This window comes from Podarcis gaigeae (genome assembly GCF_964106915.1).
Source record: "Podarcis gaigeae genome assembly, chromosome: 10".
In the NCBI taxonomy this organism is placed as follows: Eukaryota; Metazoa; Chordata; class Lepidosauria; order Squamata; family Lacertidae; genus Podarcis; species Podarcis gaigeae.
In genome coordinates, this window is record NC_139686.1 from 14,497,512 (window position 1) to 14,520,567 (window position 23,056).

At 40.0% G+C, this 23,056-nt stretch overlaps 1 protein-coding gene across 40 annotated transcripts in view; it reads right to left on the reverse strand.

The window, feature by feature from the left end:
- PLEKHA5 (pleckstrin homology domain containing A5) overlaps nucleotides 1–23,056 on the reverse strand; it is a 166,412-nt gene that overhangs the window by 43,978 nt on the left and 99,378 nt on the right. For 39 of the 40 annotated variants that reach the window (XR_014555559.1, XR_014555560.1, XR_014555561.1 and 36 more), the window contains 5 exons: nucleotides 21,202–21,322; nucleotides 14,428–14,532; nucleotides 9,216–9,288; nucleotides 2,692–2,792; nucleotides 1,010–1,125 (listed from right to left, as the gene is read on the reverse strand). Coding sequence is in view for 35 of the 40 variants with exons in the window: in XM_083699933.1 (XP_083556059.1) it covers nucleotides 1,010–1,125; nucleotides 2,692–2,792; nucleotides 9,216–9,288; nucleotides 14,428–14,532; nucleotides 21,202–21,322 (516 nt within the window). In the remaining 5 variants the exon portion in view is untranslated. Of the gene's footprint in view, nucleotides 1–1,009; nucleotides 1,173–1,530; nucleotides 2,793–9,215; nucleotides 9,289–14,427; nucleotides 14,533–21,201; nucleotides 21,323–23,056 lie in introns of all 40 variants that reach the window. The other variant, XM_083699941.1, reaches the window with a different exon arrangement.

Below are 23,056 nucleotides of genomic sequence, written 5' to 3' on the forward strand. Positions count from 1 at the left end.
TGTTTTTACAAGCTAAAATCATGCGAGCAATGCAATGGATGAGGTTTAATGTACTACAATAGTCGTGGGAAGTTACCCCATCATTAACTCTTTATCAGCTTATTGTAAAGCGTTAATGCTACATAAAATCATTCTATAATACAGTACTATGGGTCATTCAAATCAGCTTATCACCTCTTACAATTCATCATCTCATTATTGACGCAATGGAGTCAAATTCTAACTATGTAAGCCACAAATTGTGCTGCTCAGTTGGATGTACACTTGTCTGCTTCCCCAGCTCCAGTAAATACTTTTGAACAAGTGCTGTCTGCTCATACAAGTCTCTTGAAAACCACTGGACCTTGATCGAGATGGAGGGAAAAGCCTATTGTTCCAAGTATGGGTTGCTAAGTAAAGGTAAAGGTACCCCTGCCCGTACGGGCCAGTCTTGACAGACTCTGGGGTTGTGCGCCCATCTCACTCAAGAGGCCAGGGGCCAGCGCTGTCCGGAGACACTTCCGGGTCACGTGGCCAGCGTGACAAAGCTGCATCTGGCGAGCCAGAGCCGCACACGGAAACGCCGTTTACCTTCCCGCTGGTAAGCAGTCCCTATTTATCTACTTGCACCCGGAGGTGCTTTCGAACTGCTAGGTTGGCAGGCGCTGGGACCGAGCAGCGGGAGCGCACCCCGCCGCAGGGATTCGAACCGCCGACCTTTCGATCGGCAAGTCCTAGGCGCTGAGGCTTTAACCCACAGCGCCACCTGCGTCCCTTGGGTTGCTAGGAAGTTTTTAAAAGCTGGAGATGTAGTTAACACACCCCTAAACATGACCTTGAAGGTTCACATAGGGGAGTCATCTTTTAACTGAAAAACGTATTTCTAAAAAGTTGATGCCTGACAAAGCAATTAAGTATCTATCAGAATTAGCATGACTCATTTATCGAGACATAGCTACACAAGACAGAAAGATAAAAGTCTGGTAGTATAAACTAACACAGATGCTACAGCACTGTCAACCTGTGTTACCTTTTCACAGGCTCTGTCTGTACAAGAGCTGCATCTATCATGGCTTTCATCCATAACTCCATTTCCTTCCCTGTATCTGTGCAGAAATAATAGGTCCTCATGTTTGGATGAGCTGCCTGATTGGAAATGACATGGTCATTGTGGTGGGGGAAGTTCCGATAGTCTGTAAGGGAGCGAGAAGAAAACAAATAGAAGAATATTACTGGTTTCCTTAATAAGTAATTCATTGGTTTTAAGATTTATTTAGGCTGCCTCTAGAAACTCATCACACGGTAACTAATACAATGTTATTCAACATCATGCTCATCTTTTGCGGCAATTATACTAGGGGAAAAACATATCAGAATTAAATTTGTAAGCCTTGTTGTTTCACTGTGCACCTGCTGCGCTTCCAAGTGATTTCTACGAATTACAGAATAAAAATTCACTGTTGGCATCTGAGAAGCACAGATTATAGAAATATATTAGCTCAGATGCTTGGGAGTCAGGACGAAATAGCAGGTTCTAAATTATGTACTCACCCATTAAAACATGCAGTGCAGTTTAGTGTACTCATCATCAACAGGAGCCCAAAGAAGTTCAAATCCAAGAAACAAAATGTAAAGTTAGGCAAGATTGTTTAACAGAAGAGCAGCTACAATTCATCCAGCATACATTAAATAAAACAAACCTTGTAAAAATGAAATTAGTGTTCAAGGGCACAACTTAAAGCTGCTATTAATTACTTTGGTCTTGTCCAAGTTAGCAAGTAACTAACTTTCAAATGCTCACAGAACTAGATTACAAGCAAAATCTTTTAAGCAGCCCTTCTACAAAAATAGAGGCACAGTGGGCAAGTAGTAAACTATGCCTAGGAAGGTAGATTAGACTTCATATAGGGAGAAGATGGCCCATGAGTTCCATTTGCACCTGGTGTCACTTGCATGCCCAATTGTTCCATGGAGAATCAAAAAGCTCCCAGAGAGCAGAGAAAGGAAGATATCAATGAATGGGATGCTAAGGCAGTGAGATAACTGAATTCCATTGAGGCACACCAACATGGCAGAGGATATAAGGTTGCCTGCAGACACATACATTTCTCCAGGGAATGAGGGAACTTCTAGTACTGTTAAGGCTACAACCATCCAGTTTCAGGTGGGTTACAAAGAAATCCAAAAGAAGGTAGAAACAGAGGGTGAACAAATGTTCTCTAAAAGGGTAACACAAGGATGGGAAGAAGTGTGTGCACATATTTAGGGCTTCAAGTGATAGATTTCGATACTGACAAAAATGACCCAGTACAACTTCTATATCGTGGAGGTTGCTGATGGAAGAAGCTGCAAAAATGTGATTATGTGTAGGCATCATCTTGAGACACAAAATTGACTGAACTGCTCATTTCCCACACCATCAAAGAAGAGTACACCTAAACTAAAGAAGCAGGATCTTTGAAACAAAAAGCTGTAAAATATGCAGTCACATTGGAGGAGCCACTAATGTTGATAACACTAAATAGTGAAACTTACTGCCTTTACAAATGATGGTTTGTTTTTGTAGCTCTCTAGAGAATAAATTATGATATTGGGGTAGTCTTCAGTCTGTGCCAGCTTTTGCCTAACCTGAAATCAACAGTGAATGTGTTCACAATCATGGTTTCTTGATCACCTGCACACCACAGACCAAAGGATAAATAATATTCCTACCTTAAAAGCATATTTGCGATTGATGTGATCTTCAGAAGAAAGCATAGATATCTGAAAGCTGGGAAGAAGTATGCTCCCCAATATTCCCTCTTCTTTTTCATCTAGGAATAACATAAAAATGGTTGACTAAGCTAGCAAACTGCTGCTGCACTGTATTCTAGAACACTGAAACAGACATTTGCACTTAAAACTTTTTCCAGATGCTTAAAATTATTTGTGGAGGAAATTCAGGGCAAATTCAGCGACTCCACCATTTTAGAACAGTAAACTTCCACATTTCATAACAGGTCTTTAGGGAGCCAAAGACCATGCCTTTGGACCCCAAGGAGCAAAACTAGCCCATGAGAAAACAATGGCTGAGAACTTGCTGGAAGTCCACTTTATGAGGGAGGGGGAGGGACGCCCAGCCCATCATTGTCTATTCCCTCCTCAAAGTAGACCTCTTATAAAATTTGTTGCCTGCTAGGATTCTTGACTGAATGCTGAACACACAGACAGCATTTGTGCAAACAGAAATAGCCTTCAGGAGTTGGAAGAGCTCATCTAAACTGTATCATGTAGTTCAGTTGGTAAAAACTGAAGTGAATCCTTGGCAATCAGCAAGGAATACCACTGCAAGCATCTAATCCTCTACCATCTCTGCAGTTCATCTCTACCAGCCCTCTGCATTTATCCATCCCTCACCCAATGTCAGCAGGGAGCATCTCAGATCAACAGTCTTTGTGAGCTTAGACCACCCATGGTTCTCTTCTTACAAACGCTGGGTGAAGTATCTCAGCAGACTGGAACAGTGTTATGAATCCCCCCACCACTCATCAACAGAAATACTTCACTAAACAAATATTATGAAGGATTCAATTGTCTCCTGAATAGCTGCATTAAATCTGGATATTACAGTTAATCACTGGAATAGAGAAAAGGGTTTTAATCTTGCTTTTAACTCTACCTCAAAGCACTATGAAGTGTGGAGTAGCTAATGATGCCTCTTCAATAGAGGAGCTGTTTAATACATGAAGGCGAACACACAAATTTGCAGTTCATGCGCCTGCCAATGCCCCCTGTGTGAGTGCGGCAATCACAATGAATGCCTGGCCCAAAAGAAAAGCTATCACGTACAACAGCAGAATGTTAAGTATTCAAGCCATGTTTCTTACGGCTGTCTTTAATGGCAACATTGAAGGAAAATGACACTATTTTTCCAAAGTGAGCATGCAGCCTGCAAGGCAGGCTAGACTAAAAGGACCATGCTATTAATGCCTAAACATAAATCTTCTGCAATACAGAAAGTACAAGCCATTCTTGACCAAATACACTTTTGGGTGCAAAGTTTGTAATATATGAGGGCATTTCGGTATGCTAGTACCCATGACAGAAAATGTAACTGTACAAGTATTGTATGAAATTCAGCAGCATGAAATTCACAATATCCATGGTTTGGCCATCTTAACTTTCATGCTCAAAGGCCACAGCAAGTTTTAATATACCAGTATTTGGATCTAAGTAATATATCTAAATATCTAAAAGTACTATATTAATTGCCATGCTCTTAAAGGCATCTATACAAATAGATGCTCTAGAGTGTGCTATATTTACTCATGTATAGTCTTATCTTAATTATAGTATTATTGTCATCATTTGAGAATACAGACAACTCCCAATTTACGTGGGGGGTTACATTCCAAGGGACCATGTGTTTAAGTGAAATCACGTATATTTGAAACACCTCTGAAAAAGCCTGCAAACACCCAGTTCTGCCTCCACCCCTGCCCGCCCCCTACTCTGCCCCTTTGTGTGATGCTTTTGGGTCACTTCCAGGTTCGGCATGGTCACACACATATCTGACACATCTAAAATGGTCGCTGCCTGCATGTACAGTCCACCAGATCTATGCAAGACCTGTGGAAACCAATCAAATCCATGTAGAAATACTAGTTTCGCTGAAGAAAAGAGGCAAACCAACCACTACTGACTGGTTCACAGCATCAACCTTGGAACACAACTGGCAGTGGCGGAACCAAGGCTGGGAATGCTGAAACGAGAGAAGAAACTGACGGGAGTATATCCAAAATTAAGGACTATCTGTGACAAGAGGCCCAGTGCAGGTACAATTGTGGCTCCCTGAAAACAATGGATCCCAAATCAAGATTCAGCTTTGTGGCTCAGTGCTTTCTTCCCAAAGCACAAGTTCTATGTTTCATATACAGCTCCCTCCTGTTGTTGGTCTATGCCATGGCCTGGCTCTACCCACAGCCAGACAATAAATAGATGGTGACTCCATTCAAAGTGCACTGTAGCAAGAGGCCAGTGATTGTTCTCTATTACCCACACGGAGGCAAGCTTTGAGACTTTACTAAGGGGGAAACTTTTTAAAAGAATTGGATTCCCCTATTCTGGCAGAAAACCTCTTATCAATCTACACCACAGATAAAACTACCTAATTTTGAGTGAATTATGGCCAGGTATTATTTCTAGTAGATATGTACACAACCACTTTTATACTGAATTTATTTACTGTACCAATATTATATTATAAATTCCCTTTAGATGAGCTTTTGTCCACCGATTTCTTTGCCTCCTGCATCTATTTTTATTTTCACATAGAAAATAAAAAGGAAACAATAAATAAAAGAAGAGTCTTTTATCCTAGGCCTTCAATTAGAATGCTTATTCAATTAGAATGCTCTGTTGCTTGCAACAAAGGTGAAATTGGTCTTTTATCCTCCAGCAAAAGCAATAAAAAGGATGCTGAAAAACAGAGTTTTTACAATACCAGAATAGCAAGCCTCTGCCAGGAATAGAAAAACAGTTTGTAACTTATGAAACATAAATAAATGAAGGCTCTGTGTGTTTGGAGTGGGTTTGCTTAAAGTGCTGATGCAGAATAGAGTGGAGATCTACACAGCTCCCTGGCACAGAATCTATGGGATATGCGATCCAGTCCAACCTAGCATAGTATGTTGTAGTTGAAAGCATGAACTACAGGCTAGGAAACCTGTGGTTCAAATCTTAGCTCAACTACAAACTTCCAAAGTGGCCTCAGACAAGTCAGGATCCCTCAAAATCCAGCCTTCCATCTATAACATGGGGTTAAGAACACTGGACTAGTTTATTGGATCACTATAAGGATTACTGAGTAAGTGTGATTTGAGCAATTGGGGGAAATGCTATGTAAGTATAAATTTATTTTAAGTTTTATAGATTGCTTCTCTGTCATTACAACTATAACAAGTCCAATTACAGTACAGTACAGTACAAACCGCAACACTACTAAAGTGATGGTAGCAGCTCTAAACATATTACTGGTATGTTATTCTACTGTAGCTAAATCTAAGTATATGAAACTGAAATAATTGCCAAAAAAACATTGTATTGAAGGTGTCAGAGGGCTAATAAATTTATTATGGCATATACATCTGTGGACCATAGTCCAACTTATCGGATGGAACATCTGGTGAAGATTGCCTATTCTTCTCCTGTTTAATTGCCTCAATTTCCTCTTTTTTCTCCCTTGTTCCTCTCTGCTTAGATAGCAAACACTCTAGGGTAGGGACTTGTATTCTCATGATATTATATTAATGCCAAAGAATAACAAGTGCTGTTTTAAAAGTACAAATGAACCCAAGCTTCCACTTCTGATGCTTTAGAACTGCTGCAGAAGAAAATGCACTAGGCAAGACGGAAGAAGGACAAAGTGGTTTCAGGTGACAGGAAGAAAAAAACAAGGACAGCAACTTGGACCTGTCATGTGTTTTAAAGTTTCCCAAGGACCAAGCTGAAGGAAAGCAAGATCAATCAGAGAAAATCCCAGCCCAAAATGACAGGAAAGAGCATAGTTGCTCTCCGCACACGTTCTGCTTCAGGGATCCACACCCTCTAAATCAGAAAAGATGGGAGGAAACAAAATTAGAGAACCACACTCTCCCTCCAAACTAGTCTTCTTAGCAACCAAGAGAGGTCCAAATCAGAAATACAGTGGTACCTCTGGATGCGAACGGGATCTGTTCCGGAGTCCCATTAGCATCCTGAAATGAACATAAGACATGACTGCGCGTCATGTTCCGCCGCTTCTGCGCATGCGTGTGACATCATTTTGAGCGTCTGCGCATGTGCGAGCAGTGAAACCTGGAAGTAACGCGCTCCATTACTTCCGGGTCGCTGTGGAGCGCAACCCGAAAATATTTAAGCTGAAGTGTATTCATCCCGAGGTATGATTGTAGAGAACTCTGTGTGAACCTACACAACCTTTATCAAATTGTATTATAAGCATACATATTAAGTATAAGCTAAGTTTTTAAAACAAAACAAAACAAAACTTAGCATTCAAACATGAATAGGTGAGGGTTAATATGTCTGATGTGTTCTCATAACCATTACTAATGCTTGCAAATGATTACTAGAACATCTGGTTATCTAACTCCATCTGCTTCAATTGCTTCCCAGAGGATGGGTATATAAATAGCTTTGGTTTATTTATTCATGCAATCTAAGCAGATCAGTTTTTATATTTCTTATCTAGCCTAAAACCAATAATTTAATCAAGTGGAAAATATTGAAGAGAATTAGCAACACAGATAAGTAAAACTTTTGTACTAGGCTATGATTAATATTCTCGATGTGCACAATGGGATATTTCTCAAAAAAGCTAAAATGGTTGCCCTGAATGAAGAAGTTGCATACTTGTGTGAAGAAAGCTAAGCTGATTTTTCTTCTAAGCAGGAAAACCCACCAACAATCTGGCCACCTACGTAATTATAGTACAATTTTAGCTCAACCAAAGTCTCCATGTCTAAAATTACAGTATTACAGTTACACTAATTTTGACTCAGCAGTGGCTTGGTTTTTTCAACAACCTATAATCTTTCTTTTTAAAAGGAAAAATCCACACAATGATTCTGAATTCATTAAGTTGTTACTGCATGAGAACTTTGGTGCTTAAAATTACCCTAAATGTTTATAATGGTCATTTTGCAGAGGGATTAACTCAATTTCAAATGATTTCTTTTAAGTTTTACAGATTGCTGTTATGATATTGCAAAATCTTGATTCCCACTTCATTTCAATATCATGAATTGTGTATTAATTTTCTTGATTTCATCAATGGATGCTCTGAATTTCATCACCCAAAGTCAAAAGTTTAACCCTTCCTGATATTTTCCCCTTACTACCTCTCATACAATGAACAGCCAATATTCAATTACTGCTGATTTGGCCTTACTTAAACAACCCCTTCCATCTCAGATTGACAGACTGCAATTTTGACTTGAGGCTGGGCTTGATAGTTGTTTCAAGACACGTAATACATATAGACCACAGATATGCAGAACACATTAACATGAACATGGTGTTTTGCACATCTTAAGCATAAACAATGTAAAATATATTTTTAGAAGTTTGTAGATCTTGTACTGGGGCAAGCTGGAGAATTTTAGAGTATTATGCTGAAAAAAGTTAGATAATAAAGGACAAGGTTACTAAGAGCTTAACTTATATTAAATGTTTCAAATGTTATATTTACTTTTGAAACCCACCATGATCTTTGCCAAACTGTCCAGCCTAGTCACAGTTTACTGGATCTACAGACCATAAACATCAAATGCAGTGCAGAGTTATCAAGACAACAAAAAGATTGCTATTCTGAATGTTTTTCGTTTATAATTATCATGAGAATCAGCTGGAAGGAGAATGGTTATCCCTCAGCAATGCATATTTAATGTATAATGGACTGAAACAGCAAACATTAATCCTATAAATACTTTCAGCTCATGAAAGACTTTCATGTAGCCATTGATGGTGAACAAGGTACAGGCACACTTTTCATTCCAAAGGCCATAGAACAAGGGAAGAATAGTTCTATTCAGAACAAGGGTCAGGGATCTGTGACTCTAGAAAAGTTTTTGGAATGGCTAATGGCCAGGATGGTAGAAGTTGTAGCTAACACCTGGAGGACTGCAGGTTCCCCATCCCTGGTTTACAATGTCAACAAGTTACATGGGGGGAATGCTTTAAAAAGAGTTGCCCTGGGTCGCTTGTAGTTAAGCTTCTTGTAAACCTGCTTCTTCACATCACCCCACCCCTCACCAGCTACACAAAAAGCACTTAGAACTGCCTTATTGCATGGAACCAGTGAATTAAGAGGAATAGGAGGGTTCTCTGGGCACAACAGTAAAGTGTGTGAACTTTACAAAAATTCTAATTTTCTAAATTCTTGCAGATGCAAGGATTATTTTGTTTGCAAATGGGTGGAATAATAGGAAACGACATCAGACATAGCTGGCAGTGCATTAGGTCAACAGAAAGAAAAGAAATTACATTATTCACACTGCAATTCAGAGAGTTCCTTTACACAGTCTTGTCTTATGATGCAGTTCTTATCAAATAATCACACATGTTCTGCGGAGCACGTTAAGTTTAGTGTTAAATTAGCCCTTTTAAGTTTTTATCAGCAGGACAGTTTCAAAAACTTTATTTTAAGAGTTTAACATCTTTGGAAGACCTAGGTTAGCCTCTAACAATTAGAAACTTACCCCGATAATAGAAGAGGCACAGATCGGACAGAACAAACCATCGCTTCTTCCATAGCTTCATTCCAGTGCTATCCTGTATGAAATCAAACACACAATCCTTAAGAATCAACAATTTAAAGGCTTTGATGACATTTAACAGAAAATATCACATTAAGGAGACTGGCAAAATAAGAGCCAGCAACCCCCTCTTGTGACGCTTGAGGTGGCACCTGCACTTGCTGTGAGCAAAATGCAGGCCCCTTCCTGACACCCTTTTGCTTTGGAGCGGGTCATGTAATGGGAAGTATGTGAAACCAATACAAGGTCTTATTCAGAAGTTATATGGAATATACATACAGGTGTAAAAAGAAAAGTGCCACTGCTGCCTTGCCCTCCTCACCACAGGAGAATGCGGTGCCTGTCCTAGGTCAAAGGTTTAACGTGAGCTCAAGCTCACCAAGCCTCAGCTCTAAAAGCCAGAGTTCAGCACTGCAACTGTGAAGTCATTATACAGCGTTTGTGAGTGATTTCACTGGTTGACTGTAGCATTGTTATATCTGTGAGGAAGACACTAAAGGTTCACCACCACCTCATCAGATAGTGTCTAAATGCTATTGCCATGATCAAAGGCAGCATACCTCTGAAGAACAAGTTGCATATGCTTGATAGTGATTTATCTCATAAATTAATTTCTCAAAATGTTAATTTTCTTAGGATCTTATTTGGAAACATGCACTTCGCAGAGGATGCCTCTGAAAAACAGTTGCTGGAAACAATTGCAGAAAATGACTTTTTGCCCACATGGTCTTTCCAGATGCATCAGTCGGACACTATGTTTGGGATGTTTGGCTAGAGAGACCTTTGTCCTGATCCAGCAGGGCTCTTCTATGTCACCACACAGTATTTTTAAGTAGAGGCACATTTATCTGAGAACAGTTGAGCAATGAGACCAGGTAATATACATGTTTGTGTAAGCCAGCCCTGAGTAAGTAGAGAACAACTGTCTATTTCACCCAAGCAATTATAGCCAGTCCTCAGGTGCCTGAAGAAGACTTCACAGATGGTGGGCATCTCATCACTTACAAATCCTTCCTGGCTGCAAGGAGATGCCACTGAACAGCAAACTGAGTATCTAGAAACCCGACAGATTTAGAATGCTAAAAGCCCCAGCTCTTTCAAAAAATGTGCACACTCTTAGTGGTACAGTGAAGAAGTAACTAGTGCCAAACCCACAAGCTCCTAATTTAACTTATGTGGAAGGTAGCTATAAAAGCTCTGTAGATAGATACTTCTGGAACTTCAGGGTGAGAGACTTTTGCTCAGTGAAGAGCACATCCTTTGCATGCGGAGGTTCACACATTCTCACTCTTAACATCACTACTTAGGCATCTAACATCACTACCTGAGATCTTGGGAGAGCTGCTGGCAGAACAGGCAGCACAGGGGTAGGTTCCAGCTTCAATTCCTACAATATCTAAAAGGTTCATGTAGGTGGTGATGGGAGATTAACTCCGCCAGAGACCCCGGAGAACTGCTGCCACTGAGAGTAGCCAAAATTGGGATAGATGGGCTAACAATCTGGCCAAATATAAGGCAGCTTCCTATGTCAATACTGGGCTAGATAAACCAATGGTTTGCTCCGTATAAGGCAGCTTCTTATGGACACAATGTCAGCCTAGTCTACTTCAAAGGGTTGTTGTGGGGGAAAAATAGGAGGGGAAAGAAGAGAATAATGTATGCCAGCTTAAGCTCCTTGGAGGATAAATAAAATGTGGGAAAAGAAAACACATTTCCCATAAAGTGTTTTTACTCTTCTTATCGGCCATACTGTTACTGTTAAGTAAATGCCTCCAGATACAAAAAACTTTATTCCTGAAGTAATTTTATTTGCTTTTATGTCTATAATCAATTTGCAATGTGTTTCACAGAATGAATGGCTACCGCCACCACAGCTGTGTGTGTGCATACTCCGATAATAAAATTTAATAAATATGTTAATATCGGCCTAAAGAAGAAAAGGTTTTAGTGAATTGTAAGTACTCTCCTGATGAATGGGCTTGAGATGATATTTAGGGGTGGCAGAATAATGAATGCCAAATCTTTGAATATTCTTAAAACAGAAAAGGGCAGTTGGTATACTATTTTGCTAAGATCTCTCATCAGATGTGTTCATTTTCTTGTTCTCAAGTTATGCACCCCTAAGTAGAAAAGCAAGTATTTAGATGTTCCACTTTTACTTAGGAATTTTATGGACTTCTAACCCCAAATTCTACTCAAGGTGCCAGCTTCTCATCTGACAATCTTCTTTCAAACAAATATGCTACTTTCCCAAGCATTTAATGATTACTAAACAAAAATAAAATACCCCCACCAACAATATTTTCTCTGTTCTGTTCTGTCTTGTTTGTTTTGTTTTAAACTCACATATTCCAAATGCATCTCTGAACATATTTTAAGTACTGATGCAAATGTTGTACCTAAAAGTATTTGAAGCTGACAACAGTTTAAAAAATGCAGGTAGTCTATTTATTCAAAATAGATAGTCTTAAGCACGCACGCGCGCACACACACACACACAGAGAGAGAGAGAGAGAGAGAGAGAGAGAGAGAGAGAGAGAGAGCACCAGATCACTAACATTGACTGGGTAAAGAGATAATATCTCATTTGTATTGCAACAAATCCACTGGGTCCCTGTAAGCTTCCAAACTCAATTCAAAGTTCTCATCTTAACTTTTAAAACTCTGCACATAGCTTAGAACTCAAATACCTGTTGGCCTGTCACTCTCATATCAATTTGCTTGTACTTCAAGCATGTCATTTGAATCTCTCTCTAGGCACCGCCGTTATGTGGAGTTGTGACAGCTGGTGACCAGAGGGAGAGAACCCTTTTAGGATGGCTCCTGGGTTTTGGAATGCCCTCTTTGAGGAACCCCACCTGGCACCCTTGTTGCTGTCATTTAAATGCCAGGCAAACACTTTTCTCAAGCTTTTAAGAACTCTTCATGTTAAGCTGCTTTCATAAATTAAATAAAAAGAATTAGGGCAGTTTTGATTTTATTATCTATTTGAAGTGATGCTTTCATTTGTTGTGCTAGCATGTAAGTTCCCTCCCTCTTTTTTACAGAATACATTTGTTTCTTATTACTTTGGTAGGATGAATAATGTTGAACAGACAGAGTATAAATGCCGTTAATAAAACAACTAACTGTAGTATATGACTATGCTATAGCATAGATGGGGAACGTGTGGCATGGCTAGTTTGGTTCTACAGTATTTTGGCAGATTATCCTTTTTTTATTTAAAAGAAAGTGGTTTTCCCCCTGAATATTGAGAGGAAAGGTACTTCTAAGAGTTTGCTTGACCCCAGCTCCCATTGGGTGGGAGAATGATGGGAGTTGTAGTCCAATAGCACCTGGAAGGTCATAGTTCCCCACCATAGCACTACAGCTTAGTACTAGCTTTGCATATTAAAAGAGGCAAGCAGGTTATCTTGCATATGCCGAAGTAATAGTTATATACCTGGGTTTGTAACTTTTATTGCGCGGAACGTGGTAACGTTCTCTCAAGGGCACTATAAATGGAAAACTAGTTTATATATCAGCATTTCCCATCCTGGGGTCTCCAGATGTTAGACTCATAGAATGTAGAGTTGGAAGTGACCCTGAGGGTCATCTAGTCCAACCCACTGCAAGGCAGGAATACTAAGTTAACCCATACGGAGATCAAACCTGCAACCTTGGCATTATCTGCACTATTCTCCAACCAACTGAGCTATCCAGTCTGACTTAGTTTTGCATGTGCAGGAGACTTCTGGCATAGGGATTCAAAACATCTCACCCCCTGTACATGTCTGACGCTTTATATTTTTTTAAAAAAAAAATGTTTGACAGTGGGATTACCTTTGCTTGTAACTAGTTTGAAGCACTATATAAACAGTGCTTCAAACTAGTTACAAGCAAAATATTCGGCTGTATCAAAAAGCTAAAGTACGGAAGCAATTATCTTATTCCAGATGTTATAAGCTTTCTTCAGAGAAAAATAGGGTGCACATGCCATGTAGATTTCAAAGAGTTGTCTAATTTCTATTCCGTGACTAGCCGCCAATAAACTCCATACTCAATTACTTAGCTCATTAATACAAAAATAAAAGCAGAAGTTCTGCCCTGTGACAGCTGCTTAAAGGCTGTAGCTGGCATTATTGATTGTCATTTAATGAAACTCTTTCAGCAACATCTAGTAACTTAAAAATGCAATCAAAGTAACAATGTTCCTGACTCCATGAACAGGTTTCATCAATAGACGTCGCAAAATATAGAATGCCAATTGAGTTATACTGCAAAGATGAAAGCTTGGGTAAGGCAAAAGTGTTAGGTGATTTTTAGCAACATTAAAAAAATGGGTGAAATTGAAGTCTGTCACTTGATGACACTGCTGGAGTGTGAGCTAAACCTGTCACTACTGATCCCAGAACACCGGACAGAGGTAGGTTCCTATCACCCTGAAATCTGAGCCAGGGGCTTGAATAAGATGATAATTTAAGGAAGTTTGTGGGAGGTAATATCTACCTGTACTACTGAAAAGCCTCTCCACAATGGCCCCTTAAACAAAGCGGAATGAGGCACAGGTGGAGCACGTGGGGGGTTATTTCCACCAACGTCCTTACGTTGCCTTCACTTAGATTCTGAGCCCAGTTTGGGGCAACCCCCTCATGCCCCCCTGGCAACCCCTCATGTCCCAACCCACATTGTTCAATAAAACAACCAAGCCCTTAGAAGTTTTTTCAGGGAATACATGTGCCTGGAGAGCTCTGGGGAGACAAGGAACTTTCTTTCCAGCCCCTCACATGCACTGACAATTAGTTCCAGAGGGTTGAAGCATTCTTTGTCAGGGGGAGGAATAGAAACAATGTTTCTAAGAAAAGAAACACTGTGCAAACAGAACTCCATTTGCACAGCACTGGATACAACCCTGAAATTACTGCTGGGTCTCAAATGGAATATTCACTAATAGGGCCAGCAAACCCTTACACCATTTTCGCCAAGAAACTCAAAAAGGGAAATCACTAATTTGCAATTACAGGATTCTCTCAGGCATGCCATTAGCAAATTTCCATCATCATACATTGAGGAATATTAAAAGTGTGTATTGGAAGAGGTTACCACCCATAATTACAAACACATCACTTCAGATAAAGTTGTTATTATCTATATCACATTCCGGAAGGAATAATACCTGCTTATAAAGCCAGCCTCGTCGAACAACAGGTGCATTGGGGTTCCTTTTTATTGAATTTGACCTCTTCCCAAAATTATGAACTTTCTTTGAAGAGCGTGATGTCTAAAAAAATAAAATTAAAAGGATTAGAAAATGCAACGCCAATATCTTTTACATTGAATAAATACACATGCATGGCTATCCTCAGAGAGACACAGTTGCTCATCATGTGATCCCCTCAGGACTTGTTAAGAAACAGCTTTATTCTCTTAGTTGGGTAAATATGTAACTGCCTTGTAGGTTTTGCTGGTTTAGGCATTTCTTGAAGTTTTCTACAGAGGGAAAGAAACAAATCCCAGGACAGATCAGGATCAAAACATTTAAATTGGGACTTAATAGGATATTACATAAACATAGCACTACTTTTTAAAAGTGCCAAAACATTAAATGCAGTACAGATTCTAGGAAGAGAACTAAAAATAGAGAAGACAGACCTCAGCAGAAAATCAAAACAGGTTGGGGTGGGTTAAAATCACAAGGAGATTTGAGTTTCCACTTGACTGATTCAATTCTTTCTGTGTTGCAATTCACACAAATACAATAGACCAGCTCCATGGCTTCTATAATCTTCTATAAACTTGACATCTTTCCGCAGGGCCTGCAAGACGGAGCTGTTCCACCAGGCCTTTGGCCAGGGCACAGCCTGACTCCCTCCTTTGGCAATCCTCACAGAACTCTAGCCCAATGGTCGCCATTAATCTGATTTGAACTGATTTTATAATGAAATGATTTTAGAATATTGTATCATTTTACTGTTGTTAGCCACTCTGAGCCCGGCTTTGGCTGGGGAGGGCAGGATATAAATAAAATATTATTATTATTATTATTATTATTATTATTATTATTATTATTATTATTGGAGTAGGCAGGTTGGGTGCATATGTTACAAATTCAAGATGGCAATGGTCATGTCACTCTTTTGCTCAGCTCTCGACAAATTGGGAATCTAACATGGAGAAGGTTATCTGCTAAATCAACTTCCACAAGTTGCACACCACAGAAACCAGAATTAATAAGCGATTAAGTCTGTTTCACTCTGGTATTTTCCTGATGGCTGTTTTTGCAGGTCTTTGAGACTGATTGAAGGAGCAAAGGTGAACTGGGATGCAGTAGCATGAACCAGCAGGCCCACACTTAGAAAAGATGAATAAGGTCATATTCAATCTCTCTCAAGTTGCCCTTGAGTAGTAAAGAACGGTGTACATCGTGTACTGTCAGCTACACCACTGATACAATGAATGCAACTTATTAGATGTTTGCTAGTGAAAGTACTATCCAGGGAATGTCTGGAAAGCACGGTCCATTGGCAAGGAGACAACAATTTATAAAGAGGTTTCAAAAAACACTAGTGAAAGCAATTCAAAGCAGGGAAGGAAATGAATCCCTCTCCCAGCACCTTTTAACTGGCAATGTACATCAGAGGAAATCTCATATAAAACTAGAGGGTTAAAAACATACTTTAATCATGATACCTTACTTTCAAAAGTGTGAAATAAGCATTTTTGTGAGAGATTGGTTAAGACCTATATTAGATTAATGTGAAACCAAAGCAACTGAACAAAGCTCACTTTGTTCAGCTCCTTCCCCCTTCTCTAGGATCATTCCTGGAGAGACAGTAGGAAAGAGTTTTGAGATCACTCCTTTTAGGTTTCTTCTCGCACTGCAAAAAGTAAAACCTTAATGGGCTGAAATAACTGCAGCATCTCCTATTTGGCTGTTCACATGTTTTTACAGTGAGAGGAGTGGGTTGGAGGGAGCATACCTGAGGTCTGCTACTGCTCTCTTCATGGATACTATTCTAGGTGCAATATAACTGAAATATGTGAATAGCACCAAAGAAGCAGAAACAACTTTTTAAAAACATTATTAGATAACTACTACAACTTGCAAAACTTCAGGAAAAGTTAGAGATGCCATTTAAAAATTCAGCAAAACCATTGAAGAAAATGCTTAACAGTTATGTTGCACATTCCAGAACCTATTAATACCCTGACATGAATTAAATGCCAACGTTTGACCCACTCCGTAACCTCAGCTCTTTGTATCGTGTATTCTCATAACTCTACTAGAAGACTATGCTCACTTCTGTACAATCAAGCTCCATTAATTTTTATAACTATTGCATATATTTCTGTGACATACAGTCCATTAGAGAGCTGATTAGTGATCAATGTCTCTCAGAATGTCTCAAAGTAAAAGTGATGTGACTGAACAAGCCTGCTCATTAAGCAGGAAAGGGTACAAGAGCAGTGGTGACACCCCACTGTTTTTCTAATCTACCGGAGGATGCTAAACCTTAAGGAATAAATAATAAATGGAATATGACAATCAAACATCTGTTGGGGACTTGGGATATAAACTTGCTCACTTTTGTACAAGGAACAACATGGAACTCAAAGTGAATCTTTACAGTCACACACATCTTACCCACAACTGTGAATATGCATTACGGTAACTGAATCAGTGCACTGATTATTTTCTTCCGATTCTAGCTAACAGAACCATTCTAGGAACTCAAACACTCAGTGGTATCAAGTAAATCCTAGCACCCATATACAACAAGAGGTGTGCACTTTTATAGTGCGAAGCAGTACAGACCTTGTTTTCCAACTAGTGCCTTACTTACTTAAAGATAATGGGCATGCACAATACTAGATCATAGAATTGTGGAGCTGGAAGGGCCACAAGGGTCATCTAGTCTGACCCCATGCAATGCAGGAATCCTTTGCCCAGCATGGGGCTCAAACCCACAACCCTGAGATTAAGAGTCTCATGCTCTATCAACTGAGTTACATAAAACTGCAAATGTACTGCTTAGTGTTTAAAGTAGACTTGACTGTCAGGAGTCTTTCCCTTCATGTGCTGTTTTAAGCACTTTCTCAGAAGATGGTTTTCTGAAATGTGAACTAACATAGTGAAGGGTTTCTGAATCTGCAAACAATTATGTGGTTGCAGAGGAAGGATTTTCCATGGCTTTGAACCTCCTCATTGGAGGTTATATGAAACCAGTAGCAATACGTAAAAAATGCCCCCAATCTGCCAACGATTTCTGAAGGCATGCTCACATTTTTTTCACCATATTCCCCCAATGCCTCTTTTGTTTTAGACCTTGGTACATAAGGAATGGATGGACATTCACCCAGGAAGTAGTTAAAGCAAAGTTTGCAAAAAAAATATGGGGCAAACAAACCTCTTTGTTACACTGTTGGAAACTTGGCATTAGTTTCATCAAGTTATGTCTGGGGCTTCCCTGGACAAGATTATATCTTGTCCATTATATCAGGCATAGGCAAACTCGGCCCTCCAGATGTTTTGGGACTACAATTCCCATCATCCCTGACCCTGGGTCCTGTTAGCTAGGGATGATGGGAGTTGTAGTCCCAAAACATCTGGAGGGCTGAGTTTGCCTATGCCTGCATTATATCCTGGTACTCTTTACAGTATAGGCAAGTGTTCAGTACCATCACACTGGAATGAATGCATATGCATTCCAGGAACAAGAGCTTCACCAATTTGTGACCAAAAAATATCTCTAAAAATAGTTTAGAGAGATGGAAGGTGAATAAAGAAAGCTGCCTCTTTTTTATATGTTTTAAAAATTATATATATATGAGAGAAAATACATTTGGGCATTTTCTCATTGATTTTCTTCTGTTGAAGTAAAAAAGAACTGTTCCCTAGGCTGAGGTCTCTATACTGGGAAAGCCAGTGAAAGGAGGCTAGGTTTTTGGATCCTTGCTCCCACCCCTACCCAGTCATATACAGACTCTTCTTAGGTGGACTGGGGAGTGTGATGATCAGGCTCTGTTTTGTTGAACAAACTTTATAGGGCACTGTATACCTGCTGCTGCGGACCAGGAGGGTTTTCCTACCATAGGTGCTTGCCTTTAGTCTAGGGTTGCCATATTTTAAAAAGTGAAAATCCAGACACAAAAGTTATCAAGCTTTTCAGGGTGGGAGTGTGCATACGCGCAAAGTAGCTGGGCGCTTTTCTTTCTTTCTTTTTTGAAACAGTACAAGCCCCTCTCTCCAGCACTGACACTTTTTGCTGAAGAGAAGAGTACAAATGCTATGAACAAACAGATAGATAAAGAGACTTCAATGTGGAGGAAGATCTTGTAAAGAGGACCCAGATCATATTCAGGGGCAGAGACTTGCTCCACATATCCGCCTTCCATTGCTGCAAATGTATGAACTGGGGCACTGCAGATATAATCTAGAAAACACAACTTTAATCTCCAAAGATCTAGATCGAAGTTTTTCCTACTCCTCCCAGAAACTACAAATCACCTCTTCTAGTCTTGTTGTGTTTCATATGAACACACTCTTCCACAGTGGTCATAATAATTTCACTGGGTATCATCCTTGTAATTCATGCTGATTAATACAACAGGGAGGCTAATACAGCCAATACAGTACAAGTATATATTACAGCATGCCCCCTTCGTACTTTGTTTATTTAGTGCTGTTGCCTTCGCTCATCAAGAGGATGAGACGCTGACAAACGAATGAAAAAATATTCCCACTTGGTTGCACATTAGATGTCAGTTGCATTTTACGCCTGACCTACTTGACAGTGTGTTGCTGCTGTCATGAGTGCCGACATTCATGAAAGTAGGTAAGGTGAACGCTAGTTTAACTTTCAACGGTGAGCAACTGTATGGGGGGGGCAAGGTTTCAATGATAATCCATGCAGTTCTTTTTCAAACAGAAACAAGAAGCTCAGAGTTCAACCAGAACTTATCGTCAAGAATCAGAAGCCCAAAGTTTTAAGCATAGTACCTGTGGTCTCCAGGGTTTGCCCAGTCCCAAGGAACAAGGTCCTATGCTGCACCCTTGAAACACAGTATAATGTCCATGACAAACCAAAGGGCTTAGAGGTGAGCAGAGTCTTGCTGGCTTTCTCTATGTTGCCTGTTGCATTTCCAAAATTCCAATTGCCCACTGGATGCAAAAGCTAGCTTCCACCCACATTTGGGGGCGTGGAAGGAGCAGAAAACACCAAGAGTGGAGGTCAGCCGTTCCTTTCTGCAGCTCCTGTATTGCAGCCCTGTCTGACAACTTGCCATGACAGGGTGGCAGCGTGTGAGCACAATTGTTGAATCTGTTTGGATAGCAGCTCTGCAGAACTGAAATGTATTTTAAACAATTCAAGAAAAAGCAGCACAATAACTTATTTTGATGGGCAGTCATAGGAAGAATACAGCTTTATGGAGTTTCATGAGACACACACTGGAGATAAAAATACTATTAATCTTTTTCCTCAGCTGTGAATGGAACACACACTTTTCTTTACAAGAGTTAGGAAGTGGGTCTCAGGTTTGTTCTTAACAAGAGCATTGAACCTTCTAAACTCCATCTCCCCACCACACAGCTGATACAGTTTCAAATGAACTAAGCCCATCTAATCAATCAATTGTGGCAGAACATTTCAAAGCAAAAGATGGCTACAGGATAGCAGTGAACTTGAGGCACATTAATGATCTCCAAGGAGAAATCACAATCCTTTGTTTCTCTTCATTCTGTATTACCACCAGCAGCAACAGGAAATATGATATAAAAGCAGGCAGCCACGCAGGCTCTGGCTATTTACAGAAGCAGAAGAGGAAACAGAGCTTGACCTCATGCTGCAGTTTAAAGTATAGGGACACTTCTGTGAGGCACTCATTTGTGTCAAACTATCATATGGGAACAATTAACACACTAGAAAAAGATGCGTGTGTTGAGTGGCCCAGCAGCACAAGTGCTTTTTCTGTGAGCTAAATGAAAGTATCAATCATTCTCATGTGGACACTTTCAGCCATGAAAGTGACTCTCCCATCTCATTAGATTGTAATATGAGGGAATAAGCTGCCAAAGACAGAGAATGCCCAGATGTCAACATTAAAATCTGGACACAAAAAAGCTCTAATCCTGCACTGTAGGTGGTATAAAATCCAAATGAGCTAGAGAACAAAATTTCTCATCCAGTGCATCACCTGGAGATGCATATACAATTATTTTGTTTTTGTAACTCCAGGCTATGAATGCCACTCACACAAATGAAGTGCCAGAGGTCCCTGCCATGAAGGCATTACAGTCAAAAATTCAACAAAGAGGAAACATAGGAAGTAGATATGTTTATCTCAGTCATACATATTTAAATGTGTATGGAGTGTTAGGGGAGGGGTAGTACCTCTGATGGAGGACATGTCATGCTCCTTCTGAGGTAGCCTATACATCTTTGGTCCCCACCCTGCACTCAGCTATCACCTGTGACTCCTAGAAGCTGTTGGCAAGCAACAGCAGCCACATTTGGGAATGGCTTCAACTGGCTGGCTAAACCAGGTGAGGGTAGCCAATGGGTCCCAAACCCTCTGTGAATTACAGACTGCACCTGCGTGCCGAAACAGGCTTTGGCAGACTGAGTGGACAAAACCAAGAATTCGTTCAACGGTCAAGAAGGTTGTTTCTGCACTTGCTGTAGAGGGAAGTGAGGGGCAGATGGAGCTAGTCAACCTGGGAAGGTATCTCATCTAAAAGATGGAAAACTGATGTTTTCAGACATTTTTTATTTCAAATTAAAATCACAGGCCCAAGTACCTTAAAAGCATACAAACAAGCTTTGGTTATTTCTAGAAATGAGTTGATTGTCTCGAAATGTATATGTAATTGTTTCTCTGTGCCATGTTTTACCAACTAGCTGAATAATTGTAGACTAATAAATAATTTATGTTGGATGTAGTAACTTACTCTGCCCAGAGGACTCATTGGATGTGCAGCATAATCCGATGTCAAATTATAGTGTGCAGCTTCACCTATCATGTTTACTTGCCGGTCTTTCTTTTCTTCAGATGACATAGTTGCTGCAGTCCTGAAAATAGAATATGCAACAAGACTAGAACCTGCAGTGTATGTAGACTGCTATTAAAAAAGCATCTGTAGCTGTCCTTTAGTAAAGGGTATATATGCTATTCATACAATTTCCCAGATGCTGCAGCAGAATTGTGCAAATTTTTAAAGAAAAAACTATGTTGTTAAATTATGCTTTGTGGATTCTCAATAGATCAGTCTCTAAAAATAGAACAACTGCAATCTAGACAATTTATTTACATACATGCATGACATTATCCCTAAGGTATAGTGAAGCTTTTGGTTTCTTTTCCAGAGGAACTCCTGCCTTTCTTTCTCCTACTTCCAGCACCCTTCTCATGCCTGCATGAGTGCTGGAAAAGAACGAAAGGGCTTGGATGAATTTGGTATGCACATTCTCCTGGATACACAAACCTGCATTAACAGAATGACTGACCACTTAAGTAACTCAGCTGCATACAAATGCTTAGAAAATCTATGCAAAATGAAGTTACAGGTTGATTCTCTGTAGCTGTAAGCCTTTGCAATGGATGAGTTCAGGTATGCCTAGAGCAATCAAGAGCTTGGCAAGACTTCCATTCCTCCTGCATTCTTTGAGAGGCCAATCTCTATCCCTCAAGTATTGCTCCAGGCAGACAAGTATATTATTGATACTGTTAGAACTACAACCAGAAGGTAAACTTAATTACTCTGCTCTTTTTAAAGATCTGAATTTCTTGAATGACAGCAAAATCACCAGAAACAAATAAGGAAATGCTGGTAGTCAAAAGAAGGAGAGAGAAGTCAAGAGGATAGCAGGGAAATATTAGTAAGCCAAATGTATCTAGGAGGAGCAGGGTTGAGAAGCTATGCAAGGAAAAGCAGAAGTCAGGCCAAGAGAGCACAGCTGAAGTCTGATCTGTGAATATGCTGGACAGTAGACAGTAGAGCTTCAAAACAAGCTTGAAACAGTTTGGACTGGGGAAAACAGCAAACTGATTGTGTACTAAGCCATCCACAAAATGAACAGAGAGGATGAACTGGTGAAAAGTATGTGGTCTTGTGATGTGGGGAGGGGGAGGGGATTAAATAATGAGGATGCTCTTTTTAATCACCTTCCACAACCCAGGAGAATAACAGGTATCTTGATTGTGTTGGGAGCGTCAGTAACTTAGTACTGGATCTTAAGTTTTCCAGCCATTATGGCCTGTTTGGTTTTAAATAAATGCACCATTTATGGCACTGATTGCTATAACATGGCAACAGTGGTGATGACACTCATTCAGGCTTCATTTTAGTGAACAATGAATGATGACCAAATGGAGTGGGGTGGGAGAATCAAATAGAACAGCAGCAATGTCTCATTGACCAATAGTTAAGTAAGGAGTGGGGAATCTCAAGATGTTGCTGAAATACAACTCCTGTCAGCCCCAGCAAACAGGACCAATGACCAGAGCTTATGAGAGTTGTAGTTCAGCAACATCTGGAGGGTCAAAGGCTCCCTACTCAGTGCAGTATAGTACAGCATAGTAATCTCACCAAAACTGATTCACCCTCTCGGTAAGCAAACAGAATGGTTCTAAACATGCCTGTACCCAAAAAGGATAGGCACGATGGAGTAGTTTCAAACTTAAAAAGCTTAAATTTTAAACTTTTTGCCCAGGCCTTGCTTCTTTTTAAAAAATTCTCTACTGAACATGTAATTAACAACAAAAACCTGCTAATCCTACAACTTGATCTAGAAATGTATCTTGTG